The sequence below is a fragment of the Limanda limanda genome, chromosome 17, assembly GCF_963576545.1.
Source record: "Limanda limanda chromosome 17, fLimLim1.1, whole genome shotgun sequence".
NCBI lineage: Eukaryota > Metazoa > Chordata > Actinopteri > Pleuronectiformes > Pleuronectidae > Limanda > Limanda limanda.
In genome coordinates, this window is record NC_083652.1 from 22,179,744 (window position 1) to 22,194,116 (window position 14,373).

General features: G+C 40.6%; 1 protein-coding gene across 1 annotated transcript; it reads left to right on the plus strand.

Moving 5' to 3' along the window:
* The first annotated feature begins 8,994 nt into the window (after positions 1-8,994).
* gper1 (G protein-coupled estrogen receptor 1) lies at positions 8,995-10,098 on the plus strand. Its single transcript, XM_061090725.1, has one exon. The coding sequence runs from the start codon at positions 8,995-8,997 to the stop codon at positions 10,096-10,098; it is 1,104 nt and encodes a 367-aa protein (XP_060946708.1).
* The last annotated feature ends 4,275 nt before the right edge of the window (positions 10,099-14,373 follow it).

Genomic DNA, 14,373 nt, shown 5'->3' on the forward strand with positions numbered 1-14,373 from the left:
TCCTAGAGAAAATCACATATTTTGACTCAGTTAATCATTATTTAGCCTCAGTTCAAAGTCCTGATGCTCACTATTTATTTAAGACTGGGAGTCAAAACAGCACTATGTAAAATGATGAGTGGTGTGAAATGTGGAAAAGATGGTGTCCATTTTAAGACATGTCCACGTTGTTTTTACCAAAAATTCAACTAATACTTAATCAGTAGGTCACACTTGAACTACAGCGAACAGAATCAAATGTTTCCTTTAACATCATTATTTGATCCTTTGGTTTTTTTATGCAGATTAAATGAACAAACTTGATGTCGATTTGCCTGTAATTTCATGTCAATGCATCGAAGTAGAAACATTGGAAATATGGTTATTTTGATTTCAAAATATTTGTAGGTTTCAGTATCTTTTAATCTAGGTCAGAATTTGCATTTGTGACAATCATTGGGATTTTAAAGCGATGTAAAGAGTAAGGACCATTTAACTTCATCATGTTTACTGCACCACCTTGAGGCAAATTACACAAAACCTTCATGAATTCAACCAATCGAAATGATCGGTTTTGGTAATAATTAGCAGCCACCATAAATTGACTAACTGCACCATCTTCACAACTGACAAGTGAAGCTTGATCATAGTGGGTTTTCAATCGCGTGCTCTGTCTGTCTGGGTTTGGTTTCTTATTTCAGAGAAGCCATACACTCTCACATCATTGCAAAGAAATGTGAGTGATTACCACTGAGCTCAGTTGAATAGCGGAAACAGGCCGAACAGTTTGAGTTTTCGAATGTATGCAGATGTATTTTAGCTGGCAAAACCTCAGAAGTCGAGTTGAATCCACTTTTCAGATGTGATGCTTTTTACGACTGCGTATGCAAGTGTAAATGTCATGTGTATATATGTTGTATGTGAGAGATTTACAGGAAGACAACACGCTCTTTCAAGAAAGGCATACAGTATTATTTTTTTGAGAGATATATTTAGATTCTGTAAGTAATCTACCCAGCTGAGTCAAAGACTGAATAAACAATAAACTAACATGGATGGTACCTCTCGTTTTTATACTGATGATAATGTGTTGAAGTAGAAGGGCACTGAAGAGCCCATGTTTTGTTGAAATCTGTTCTGTTGTTTTCGTGTTATCTTGCTCACAAACAGATGAAGACATTTCCTCCTTGGTTGAGTTAAATATCACTCCTGCTGTCTGTGGCTGACGAGTTCACCAACCACGACAGGTTTCAGGGGGACTGGATTTGGATTTGCTGCTTTGTCCTCAAAAATGTCCCCTGCTGCTCGGCTACATTGTTCCACTTTGCTTTTATCTACAACTCGAGTTCATCAAAACAAAATACTGTTGGATTCTTGTCTTCAAGCCTCTAATCTCGTGGTCGGGTCAGGGTGACGGGCAAGTTGCACTGGTTCCTGCCTCCCTCTGATCGGCAGCGACCGTGGATGTGAGGGAATCTGCTCGTTTTTTGTGGCGCGACCCTTTAACCGTGACACACAGACTGCGGAAAATAGCAGCTTTTCAGGCATTCAGGGAATTGTTATGTCTTCTGCGGTTCTGGTAGTCCGTTACTGCTGCCATTCATAGTGGAAACAATGTTGTGTATAGGCTACATCTGATAACAATGCTGCACACAGAGCCGCCTGCAAAAAGCAAAAAAAGAACCTGGAAAAATCTGATGTAAGGTGCCATATTGCAGGGAGGAGTGATCATAATGCACCAGCTGTTTTTACTACTGCCCTGTTACAACAATAACAACAATGCATTGCACAATAGTGTAGGTATTAGGAAAGTGTTGAGAGCCAGAAAACAGAGCCAAACATGAGAGGTCCAGCAGGAGGAAGGGGAGGTCCTGAATTAAATGTACTACATCTGGAAATGATATGATAATGGAGTGAATTGAACATGGTTGTCATGGTAGCCGTTTCCCCCTCTGAGGACTAGAGTTTCAGGGGGGGGGCTGTGACTGGAGTCCGTTAACTCAGGAGAACAACACAGAGAACACAAATCATCCATGAGATCACCCGCTGCAAAGTTAGTCTGTATTCATGTGTTCTTTATTTTGAAAGAACAGGAAGTAAATGAGAAAAAAGGAAAAGTATGACATAATTTTTTTTTTCTTGTAATTTGACATGGCTTTTCTCCAAAGTGACGCAAGAAGAGGCACAACCCAAGTCCCTGTGGATCAGGGAGAGGCCCTGAAGAATGCATGACTCCATGTCCCACTTGACACAAGTGGGACATGGATTCAGGTGAACAAAGAAAAACATAAGTGGCCGGATTTGTTTTTATTTTAGAGAGGGAAAGAAGATGAGATGCTCTCTGAAGAGTCTTCAAGCTAGCAACTGGGTGATCAACCAGAAATGTTCGAATTCAAGATATAGTAAACTATAGTGGCAGTAAGTGGAGCACATACCTCCGCCAAGATCTAACAGTCCCCTTATGAAACAAATCCGTTTTCCTCAGTTTCAGCTTGATATTCACTATCCCTGTGACAAACCAAATCTTGAAGTATTACCATGTTAAATCAATTATTTCATCCAAACAAAAGGTACACTTTAAAAACACCAGTTCGCCATTTTGTGGAGGTTTATATTCCTGTCAATATCCCTAATATGACCATATTGTATGTAAAGATGAACAATACATCCTCAAAATATCCTGTATACAGGTGCGACCATCTTGCGCTTTTGACGTAATTTGGAGTCTACACACCAGTGATCGGGAGCTGTATTGAGGTCCCACTGATACACTTGCTCGACCAATCAGGAGTCATAACAGAAACCAAATTATTTTCATGTACTTTGTTTTTTTTTGTTTGGTCCATGTTCCATCCACTAAAATGAAGGTGGCTGAAGGTATGGCCCATACAGCAGCCAGCCACCAGGGGGCAATCAAGAAGATTTGGCTTCAATTTTTGGGCTTCAGTTTATACGGTTTATGACTATGACTAATTCTTGGCTGGGAGCAGTTGCCAGGCAACCACCTTAGAACAGAGGGTCACGCTAGCTGTTTCCCCCCTTTTTCCAGTCTTTGGGCTAAGCTAACTGTACCTAATGTAATGAATAGACATGAGGGTGGTGTAGACTATATCTCATCTAAATGTCAACCAGAAAATTCAATTAGCATTTTTCCATTTGTCTTGCTATGCCTTTAGTGCGTAACAGTACATTTACGTATCATAAATGTAACTATTGGAACTGTATGCAGTAGGTCTTAAAATAAACTGTGTGTTAATTCAGAAGTTTCAGGTTGTTTCCCGCAGGTTGCATTAAAGGGTTAGTTCACCCACAAATGATGGGGGGGTGGGTGAAATGTTTAAGTCCACAAAACTCTTTTGGAGTTTCAGGAGTAAACAGCTTGAAGCCAAATCCTATGCAATTGACGTAAATAGCGACCAGATCTTCAAAGGTTAAAAAAACAACAGAAAAAAAACACCATCATTGTTTTGGACTCACTTCCCCCGCCCCTCCATGGTGGTGAGTATATAGTGAATTTTCATTTTTTTCCTGTGAACTCTCCCCTCACGCCCCAGCGAAACAGGAAAAGCTTTTAACTGTACAGGCGTCTGTCGAGGAAACAGGGTAACGCTGACAAAGCACCGTTTTTAATGTGCTACATTAGTCTTAATGTTGTTTTTCTCCTTTAGGGGTTCCGCCAGACCAAAAGTATGAGGGTCAATTCCAGTTGCACATACACCATCGAAACACCAGACCACCTATGTAGTCAGAACAGTTGGCTTGCGGCTTTAAAATGTTTTATCTGGCTGACAACCAGCTTTCACACACAGAGCCCGAGACCACCGTAGTTTTTCTCAATGTGGGCTGCAGGATGTAAAGAGGAGAGCGGGTTACAGTTAGTGTTCTAGAAATCTATACGCAAGCAAGCGTGTCAGAAGGAGAGAAGCATGTGGTGTAAAATCATAAATCCTTATATCAACCAATGTGAAGAAAGTGTTAAAGAGATTGAAGAATATTCATAAAACAAAAGACAGGCTGAGTAGACACGGGGAAAAAGAACGTGGAGAAGAAATATCATGTAAGGAAGATAGAAAAGACCAGAAAAAACAACACTGATGAACTGATTGTTGATGACTGTATCTCTAAGTTATTGATTGAAATCATTGAAAACTTCAACCAGAGAGACTTCAGGAGGGTTCCTCTGTCCTTGAGCCACAATGTCACTTCAGCTCTGGGGATGCAAGTGGACCCTGCAGGGCAGATGCTTGGAAAACGATTCCTTTCCGACTGCTACTCTTGGCTTTCGCTCTTCAGGAAGGAGAGCAGAGAAATCAAATAAAAAAAACATGCACACTAACAATAAAATCCCAGCATCAGCTAAATATCAAACATGGTCCTGGAAGCAGTGCAGAGGAGCTGGATGGTGCAGGATGTTCCATCCAGAGGTTGTGGTTGTGGCTGCGGGAGATGTTGGATGGAGCCAGAAGTGCATGAGACTGGTAAGTGGAGGCAGATGAGGGTGTTGTACCCTCCCTCCTATTAGACCTCCCACTTTCACTCCCCCAACCACAAGCAGTTAAACCCCAAAATTTCCCATTAATAACACTGGTGATGTTGTCTCGCTCATTTGATTTGACTGGATGGGAAGCGCTGTTGTTTCGTGGAGGAGCCTCTTTTTCTTACGAGAAAACTGCAGAATTATTATAATGATATGTTTTTACAGTTATGGTAGGATTTCATGGCGATCATAATAACAAACCGAGACCAATGCTACGCTTGGATTCTCCCTGTCATTTAGCGTATAATTCGATTATTTACCCATCAGCCTCTTTGAAAGTCACATTCAAATTGATATTTTTCGTCTCTCACCTGTTGATGCATATTGCTGCAGAAAACCATCCTCAAAACCACATCAGTTTTCCAGCCAGAGCCTGTGCAGTGATTCGAATTTGTCCTCATCTTGCCAAACATTATTCTCAGTTTATGCCAGTGGGCCACCCAGTGGACACTAGCAGGGAGTGCAGCCTCTCACAACCCTGAGCAGAAGGTAGGAGATGATACACTCACAATTTCATCCATAATTCTGACAGTAAAAGACAAAAAACAGAACAAACAGTCACTATGAAATATTTTCAGGCAACTTTCAAACTATTTCCTCCAGTGGATTGTATCAACCTTTCCCATCATGCATAATTTCCACCAAGATTAGAACCTGCAAAGCCTTTTCTGTGTAGTACATTTTCCAGATGAGGCTCACTGTTTACTCAACCTTGTGTTACTGCACTTAATCTGTTCCCTGAAGTTACTTTCAAAATGTCACAACTCCTCTGTTTGGGTCTTTTTGTGTCTCATGAAATAAGTCTGTGATCTACTGGGTTTAAAAGAGTGTTATCACATGTTTATTAGACACAACTATTTTTGAGGTGAGGTCAAATATATTCATGGTCATCACTATACAGCTAAGATGGCCTGTTCTCCTTCTCTTCCTCTCCTTCTCTTCCTCTCCTCCTCTCCCTTCTCTTTCTCTCGTAAAAAACTCCTCTGGACTGATTCCCGCTTTCCCCTTATGCGTGTGAAGTGATGCAGACAGAAAACCTGAGATATCAGCTGTAGGTGAGAAAAAATGGCAGAAATATTTCCTCTATTTGACCACTCAAACTTTTATGCTCTTCATTTGTTGTTCTCCTCTGACCCCTCTCCTGTAAAGAAAAAAAAAACCCTCCAGCTTGATTGTGCCAGCAAGACGACCAGCTGCCTCTCTGACCCGATCTGCCCCTTCAGACCATCGCTGATGATCTGCTGCTCTGTTTACTGACCTGCCGAAATCAGCTTCTGCGAGAAATGAGGCCTGGGTGCCATCTGCACTCAGAAAGATCAACAAGAGGCAAAATGAAGCTAGCTCTTGACCCATGTGATTTGCGAATATGGGCTGTACATATCAAATTTGATTGGTTGATGATATAAAGGTATATTTGAGTGTGACCTAGCCAACAGGTATCACTCCATTTATTAACAATTTATGAATTATTACACACACAAGGTCAGTATAAGTAATCTTCTATTAGTTGCTCATGAAATCGCCGGTTTTATACAGTTTTATAGGGTATGACAAAAGCCTGCTTCTGTATCCATCAATCTTAAAAAAAATAACGTCCAACCTTGAGCTACATGATCATGTGACAGATCCACTGCTCTGCGAAACATACAGCCACTCCACATGGCTCTCCGTTTGTCACAATCGAAGCCCTGAAGCTGCAGCAAGCCCATCTGCACTGCAGACAGTGCTCCAGCTTCGGCCTGGACTTCCCTCTCCCCTCTGGCTGTCTGAGGATGAAGTAAAAATATATATAGAGATATATATAGATATATACACTGTTTTATCAGTAGATTATACAGCTTATGTTTGTTGTAGCAGATGGTTCCTGTATATCTGAAATTATAGAAGGCGTCTCCACTTATTCCATCCAAAGAAACACTACACCAGTTTACACCGTATCAAACAGGTCTCCATAGTCACAATTTGAACACAAAGATTAGTTCAAATTATCTTAATCTTACTCCTTGCCCAGGAGCACAGGGTCTGTTCTGTTTCCATCTTATTGAGAGTGAAGGCCCCCAATTTGTTCGACCTTAGCTAAATGTAATTGTTGCATTGAGGATGAACATTAAACAAGCAAAGAGCAGAGTCTTTTTCCTTGTATGGATAATCGACAATCAATACAGATCAGTAGGAAAAACTATTTTACAAATATATTGTTGGAAAAACTAAGAGAGGCTACGTGCAGTGTGTTTTCACGGCGCTTAAGAGTAAGAGCTACTCAACCTGCAGGTGAACAAATGTTGCAAAGAAGAATGAGTGGTTTCCATGACAACACATTGTAGTTGTTCCACACTGTGCTTCTTTTGCCGTCCAAACTTTACTTTTTTCTTAAAAATCAAGAACTCATGGCAGTTCAGTTCCTGGATCTTTGTAGATGCTCAGTGGACATCGAAGAAAAGAAGAGGCAGAGAAAAGGTGGAATCTGATGAACCACGGTGACAGTCTCCGGGTGACAGATCATCTTTTTTGCGTCTCCGTCCCTCCCGCCCTCCTCCTCCTCCTCTCCTTGTCCAGACAGGGTTGGGCCAAACAGCAGGTGGTGCAGAAGAGAAGCCTGCATTTGGGACGTACACACCACTGGTTCTCTGACTTCTGCACCGGACATCATGGAACAGCAGCAAATTACAATTGTTTCTAAGTAAGTGCTGTTTTGGGTTTTCACGTCACTGTCATTATTTGTAGTCATAATGTTTTGCTTATGTGTTTTATTTGTACTTAATGTCAAGGACAATTAACAGTCAAATAAAAACAGCTCGTAGACTCACTCTATACTTATTTATTAATCTATACAGTTTGAAAGGTGTAGATGGGGAATTCCCTCTTGTCTTATGATTCCAGTTGGATAATGAACGGTATATAATGTCCTCAATTAGCCTCTGTGGGTGTCTGTGGTTTGTCAGAGAGCATGTTTACATGATCTTAGGTCTCATTGACTCCGGTAAAGAAGAAAAAAGTGCAGACGTAAACATGCTCAGAGCAAAAATAACCTTTTTTAATAAATGTTTTAAAAGGTGTCTCACGAAAGATCCCGAGAGGAGGGCAGCTCAGGATCCATATATCCTATAGGAATAAACCATAGATCAATATAAAGATAATAATTTGACCCAAAATAATAAGTAATGAATAATAATGGATACTTGAATAACAGGAATTTCATGAATTTCTAATAGAATATTACTTTGCTGGGTCATAAAACTATTTTAATCCTTAGAGTTTATAAAGTTTATAAAAGGATAATCTTTACGTTTCTCATGCTGTAAAATTTACAATCATATATACATGATTTATTTACTAAAGAACATAATTTAAAGATTTCAAAACTACAGCAGACATGTTTCCAGTATTTTTCTGTTGCCTGTACATTATTTTATCGACTTGGACTCTCATGTGTACACATGTTGTACACGTGCTGATCTGCTGCTGTGAAGACAGCTGTTAATAGGAATACATTAATATTGCAAGCTGTTTACTGTGGTCGGAGTAAAGCCCTTGGGTCTGTGAACGTGTGTGTCATTCATGTTTGTCAACCAGACCTCAGTCTTATAGCACAAGGGTTCTCTGGGGCCTCATGATGGTGGAAGAGGATGTTTATAATGTGAATACAACACATGGATTTTTTCCTTATATGTATGAGAAATGTGTTGTGTGTTCCGCAGCTCTCAGAGGTCTACATTTTTAAAGGCAATTTTTTTTTTATCTGAGCAATTAATAGTCATCAAGCCCAGTTTGAGTGAGCATAGATTGGCTGAGGATTTCTAAGACGGAATTTCAATGCATCTGTTTAAGTCCAAAGCTTGAATGTTAATGTGCTCACTTAGTTGTGTTGCATGTCATTTCAAGCCCCTTTAAATAACTCCCCAAAGTAAAGCTACAACTCTCACACCCGATGTCTAAGATTTCAACAGATTTAAAATGAGTGCAAGCTGCTGTTATTCATATTTGAATGCACGCAACAAGATGGATTTTTTTCCAAGTTTCGACACCTAATTGTCTCCCATGTCCTCTTTATTTCCCTCCACTCCTCTCCACAGCTCAGGTGTCACAGCAGTAGCGTCACTGGCCTTGGCTCGCTGAATAAAGATGCATGTGGACCTGGAGGGACAAAGCAGCACTCAAATGAGATGACTCAAAAGAGGAGAAAGAAAACCACCCTCTAATCTCAGGTCAAAAGTTTGGTACGGCGTGAACAATGTGAGTCATCGTATCAAAAAGGACAGAGACTTTTTTTAAGACATGGAGGTGGCTTTCGCGTGTGTCGGGAATCTTTTGGTAGATGAACCTTGACGACAGCATGGAGTCAGACGGGCCGTAAACGTTTCTGCCCCACTCATCTGACTTGTGTCAGCATGTCAACGCAGCATAGATGATTTACCCTTTAAAGAGACACAACTGGGAACCAACCTGGTCCGATGATGTAGCAGCTACAGGTGACTTAGATGTGGGCTTTGATTCAAGACAGTGCAACCACAGTCAGTATGGAAGTGCAGACAACCTCTCTGGTCTGGATATATGTGAACAGGACCGAACAACTGAACTCTTCATATGAATACAACACGACAGATCTGACTGAAAAGTCAAACACCTACCACTCTTACACGATTGGTCTCTTCCTCTCCTGCCTGTACACCATCCTCCTCTTTCCTATTGGATTTATTGGTAACATCTTAATCCTGGTGGTCAACCTGAACCACAGAGAGAAGATGACCATCCCTGACCTTTACTTTGTTAACCTGGCGTTGGCCGACCTCATCCTGGTGGCGGATTCCCTCATCGAGGTCTTCAATCTGAACGAGAAGTATTATGACTACGCCGTCCTCTGCACCTTCATGTCCCTTTTCCTGCAGGTCAACATGTACAGCAGCATCTTCTTCCTCACGTGGATGAGCTTTGACCGCTACATAGCCTTGGCTGGCTCCATCAGCAGCAGCCCACTGAGGACTATGCAGCATGCCAAGCTCAGCTGTGGCCTCATCTGGATGGCCTCCATCATGGCCACCCTGCTCCCCTTCACCATCGTGCAGACCCAGCACAGGGGTGAGGTGCACTTCTGCTTTGCCAACGTCATTGAGATCCAGTGGCTGGAGGTGACCATTGGCTTTTTGGTGCCCTTCTCCATCATTGGTGTGTGCTACTCTCTGATTGTACGCATCCTCATGAGGGCCCAGAAGCACCGGGGCTTGTGGGCACGGCGGCAGAAAGCCCTGCGCATGATCCTGGTGGTGGTTCTGGTGTTCTTCATCTGCTGGCTGCCAGAGAACGTCTTCATCAGCATCCAGCTGCTGCAGGGCACAGCTGACCCATCGCAGAGGACTGCTACCACCCTGTGGCACGACTACCCGCTCACAGGCCACATTGTTAACCTGGCAGCTTTCTCCAACAGCTGCCTCAACCCCATTATCTACAGCTTTCTAGGAGAGACCTTCAGAGACAAGCTGCGGCTCTTCATTAAGAAGAAGGCCAGCTGGTCAGTAGTGAGCCGCTTCTGCCGCCACAGCCTTGATATCCACCTCCCTGTCAGGAGCGGGGTGTCAGAGGTGTGACTGCTGAGAAGAGGGACAACCGTTGTGGAACTGAGGCCACAGAATATGCCTTAAAAAAAAGTCAATCTTCATATCAACGTGATATGTCAACTAGGGTGAAATATGACCTCAGATTTCTTTCTGCTGTTGATTAGCTTTGCCTCATAGTGACTCAGTTAACCTGCTCACTTTCTGAACAAAACAACAAAAGCATCAGGAATGTGCTCTCCAAGGATGACGATGACTCGATGTGTGTATCTTTTCAAGTAGATAACAATGCACATACAGTACTAAAAGCAATTTTCATGTTTATCTGCATCCTGGACTGTTTTCTTTAATTGGATTTGGTGTGTTATTCCTTCAAAGAGTTGGCAAGTTTGGTAAGGCAGGCAACAACAAGTGAACTAATGCATAGAGGCTCGGAAGAAGAGAAACGGTGTAGGTGTGTGAGACAGACAGTGATGGAACATTTTACATGAGTGACCTCTCCCATAAATCTTCCAGAACATTGTGCGGGTGTGTGTTAGAAATGTCGAACGCAAAAACAAGATACTAAGAGGAAATAATGCGTCATATAAAATCGAATCAAGACATCCATTTTAGCTGCAAGACAAGGGTCATTTCAGGTGAAACTCATGTGTATTTGCATGATGTTAAAATCAACAAACGTGGCCTTTTTCAAGATAAACAATATTAGTTCAGGGTATCTTAGATAAGGAACAAATTTGAATATAATACAGCACCGGCTACTTTGTACTTTTTTGACACTTTTATTTTCCTCTGATGGCAAAACAAATGGCATCATGTATTTCAAACAATCTTTCGACAATGCAAACAAATGTTCACAAATGTGCTTCTCTATTTGATAGTAAAGAAAATATCGCATTTTCTAGGAATTTACAGTGAAAATTGTTAATCAATTCCAATAACAACAACAAAAAATGAGATTTTTTTAAGATAAAGATAATTAAAATGAGTTTTCTACACAAGGGTTTAAGATGATATATAATAATAATAATAATAATAATAATATCTTGCATTTATATAGCGCCTTTCACAGGACCCAAGGAGGCTTATACTGTATGATATATATAAAGGGTGATGCATCCTTTATTTCTTACTCGTTGTATTTAAACATTTTGGTCAAGCTGTGAGGTGGGTTATAGGTATAAATATGTGATGCCATTTTTGGGCGATTCATATCTTGCGGTAATGTGGGAATCGGTGAGTGCTCATTTTAAAGATGGCTGAGTTATTACCCCAGTTGTCAGATCCCGTTTGCATGACGGTGCGGAGCGAAGAGGCAGGTGTTGTTTCGCCTGGAGGGGATGAGACTGACTAAACACATCATTCAATGTTGATTACGTGAAGCAGCTTCAATCTTCTGTTCTTAACCGTCTTAACATATTTTACACTGATAAATAACGGCAATAAATGGCAAAAGCTGGACGAATTAATGGGCCTGCGAAGAAATAGTTAACAAGACAAATTTCTTCATCTGCACATTTGTGGCCTATTCTTCTGACTGTGAACTGATTGATCTAATTCTTTGAAATGCAAAAACTGACATATATCATCCATTAAGCCATCATGCAGACTCTCTTGATTCAAGTGTGTTTACTAACGCATTAATCACAGCTTCATGAAATGCACATCACCAGGCTACACAGGTGCAGTAAAAACTTGAATCATATACAAAGTCATAAAGTTTACAGCCTCTTTGTTTGTTGATCCATCAGGACAAACATTATTAATTCTTTTTTGGTAATATCCTTTTTTTTATCCTCATTCAGTCGTGCCTCCATTCATCCTTCTACACTCAAATATAAAAACATAAGAATAATATTCAATTTGTCATTTATATTTATTGCAAACCAGACATTATGGTCTACAACAGCTTCTGTACTTCAGGGATATTCAATAAATGACGGTGTTTTTTTTGTATTGACTAGAAGAATACAGAAATACACAGTCATGCCTTGGCTGAAACTCATTCCATATTTAAAATCGTTGTATTGCCAGCCTGTGGTGGGCCTGTGCTGTGTTTGTGCATGAGGCAGCCAGAGATAATGGCGTGACTGGGAGAAACAGGAGTCCAAACCACAAACTGTTATTCCAGCTGTAACCGACCCAGCAGCCTGGGAAAGCAGCACTGAGGATAGATTGAGTGATTGTTTATTAGAGGTCTGCAAAAAATGCCAAACTTGTTGCGGTGCATGTTACTAAAGATTCTTTCACGTGATGTTTCCATTACACAAATTTGTGTCCCATATCCTCACCATGCAAACGGCCACTCAGCCATGTTTTTCTTCTCACAAAGACAGGTTTAAGGTTGTATGTTTGTGGATTTGTATGTGGATTTTCAGGATATGTGGAGGCTAAAATCTTTTGTTAACAGAACTTGTTTCTAACAAAGCCACAACAACAAGAGGAAAGGTGGGTAACGACGTGATCAGAGCTGTCAACACCTGCATCTGAGCCCAGGCCCAGCAAGTTCAAACCCAAAGGGAGAAGGAGAGGATCATCTTTACATCACACATACACACATGCACACAAATACAGAACCACACAGAGAGATACTGTGAGAAGAGGTTGACAGTGGACTGTGTGTACAGCTGAGGCTACCGAGGAAGGTTAAAGGTTTGCGGCCACTGACGTCACTGAAAGGAAAAAGGGTGTGACTTTTACCCTCGCCTACATCCACTTTGCTTCCACTGGATGATGCTACACAATAATGAACTTGATGGCAAAAACAAACTGGTAAAGGAGCACAATATAAAGTATATTTGTGTTTATGTCATTCATGTATGAAATCAGAGTGCTTAATAATGAAGGGGATGCACAGGGTCGCAAAACCAAATGATGGGGGTCATATAATCTAGAGACAAATCCTGATTTTAATCATTGCATCCCTGCAGTGATGCTCAAAGGGACCAAGTGCAGATAAATAGAGTCTATTAGTTAAAAGTTGCAATAACGTGATCACACACAAAAATCTATGTCATAATGTTACATTTTGGTCAGAGAGGAGAACCTGTCTAAGCCTACAAAACCACAATCAAATCCAAATGTTTACGCACAAAGGTGACCACGTTTTCTTACGTAAGAAAAGGTGAGGTGGACAGGGGGGTGGGGCATGTCAAAGTAATTACAACTGGATAGACCGGGCTTATGCATAATTACAAGGGAATGCACTCAGTGGACCTCCGCAGCTGAATAATGGATTAGACATATAATTGCATTTGTAAATTAAAACCCTTGTGGGAAAAAGAGTTGAATACAGCAAATTAGCTTTTCCAGATTCAGAGGGAAAGAAAAGGGATTGACGCGCTACAGCGGTGATGAGGCCGGCCCGATCAAATAGCCTGACGCCAGGAGACTGTTTGCGTATATCGACATTAAGGCAATTTGAAAATAAAGGAAATAATGGTTAACTGCAGTGGGCCTTATCAACAGAGCCCGGGACCCCCACCTGACTTGGACTTCTATTCCGCCCCCACACCCCTAAGATGTGTTAAATTAACACATATTATATTATATATATTATACTGTATTACATTGCATATTGCAATTTTACACTGTTCACTGTTTTGCTGTTTGCATTTCACCTTTTACTTCACTTTTTATATCTTTTATATATTTTTATATAGATATATTTGTCTAAATAAATGCTACCTTGTATAAATATTAGGAAAAGTGAGTAAATAAGAAGTAAATAGTGAGTAAATATATATTGTTTTTTATTGTTTTTCTTATGTGTGGTGTATTTATTGTGTTTTTATGTTTCTATGTTCATTGTATGCACCAATAACCAGAGCAAATTCCAGGTAGGTGTAAATCTACTTGGCAATAAATACCTTCTGATTATGATTCTGATTATTCACAGAGGTGTGTATCAGTCCAATTTGGAATAACACAAAGAAAAAACAAAGTGAGCTCCTAAACCAAAAAAATAATAATAGTGAACTAGAAGTGAACATGACCACCTGTAAGAGCCTCACATGCAGAAGACACGTGAGGCCTTCACACCTCCTCCCCCCCCCCTTGTCTTTAATGAAGCTGGTGAGGTTTTCCATAACTGCCTTTTGTTGATCATATGTTGATTGTATGTTATTGCTCCTCCGGTTGTGAGTCCTTATTTTATTTGATACATTTTATGCTCAGATAAGATCATTTAAGTATTGTTTTTTTAAATAAGAACTTTTTATGAAAATATCTTATGTATTTCTTATATTTTTTATTAAATATTGAAATATAGCATGGGAGGTAGAGAACACAGAACACATCCACAACCGA

Excerpts from the sequence above, each read along its gene's own strand:
- gper1 (XM_061090725.1), top strand. The coding sequence starts at position 8,995 with ATGTGGGCTTTGATTCAAGACAGTGCAACCACAGTCAGTATGGAAGTG.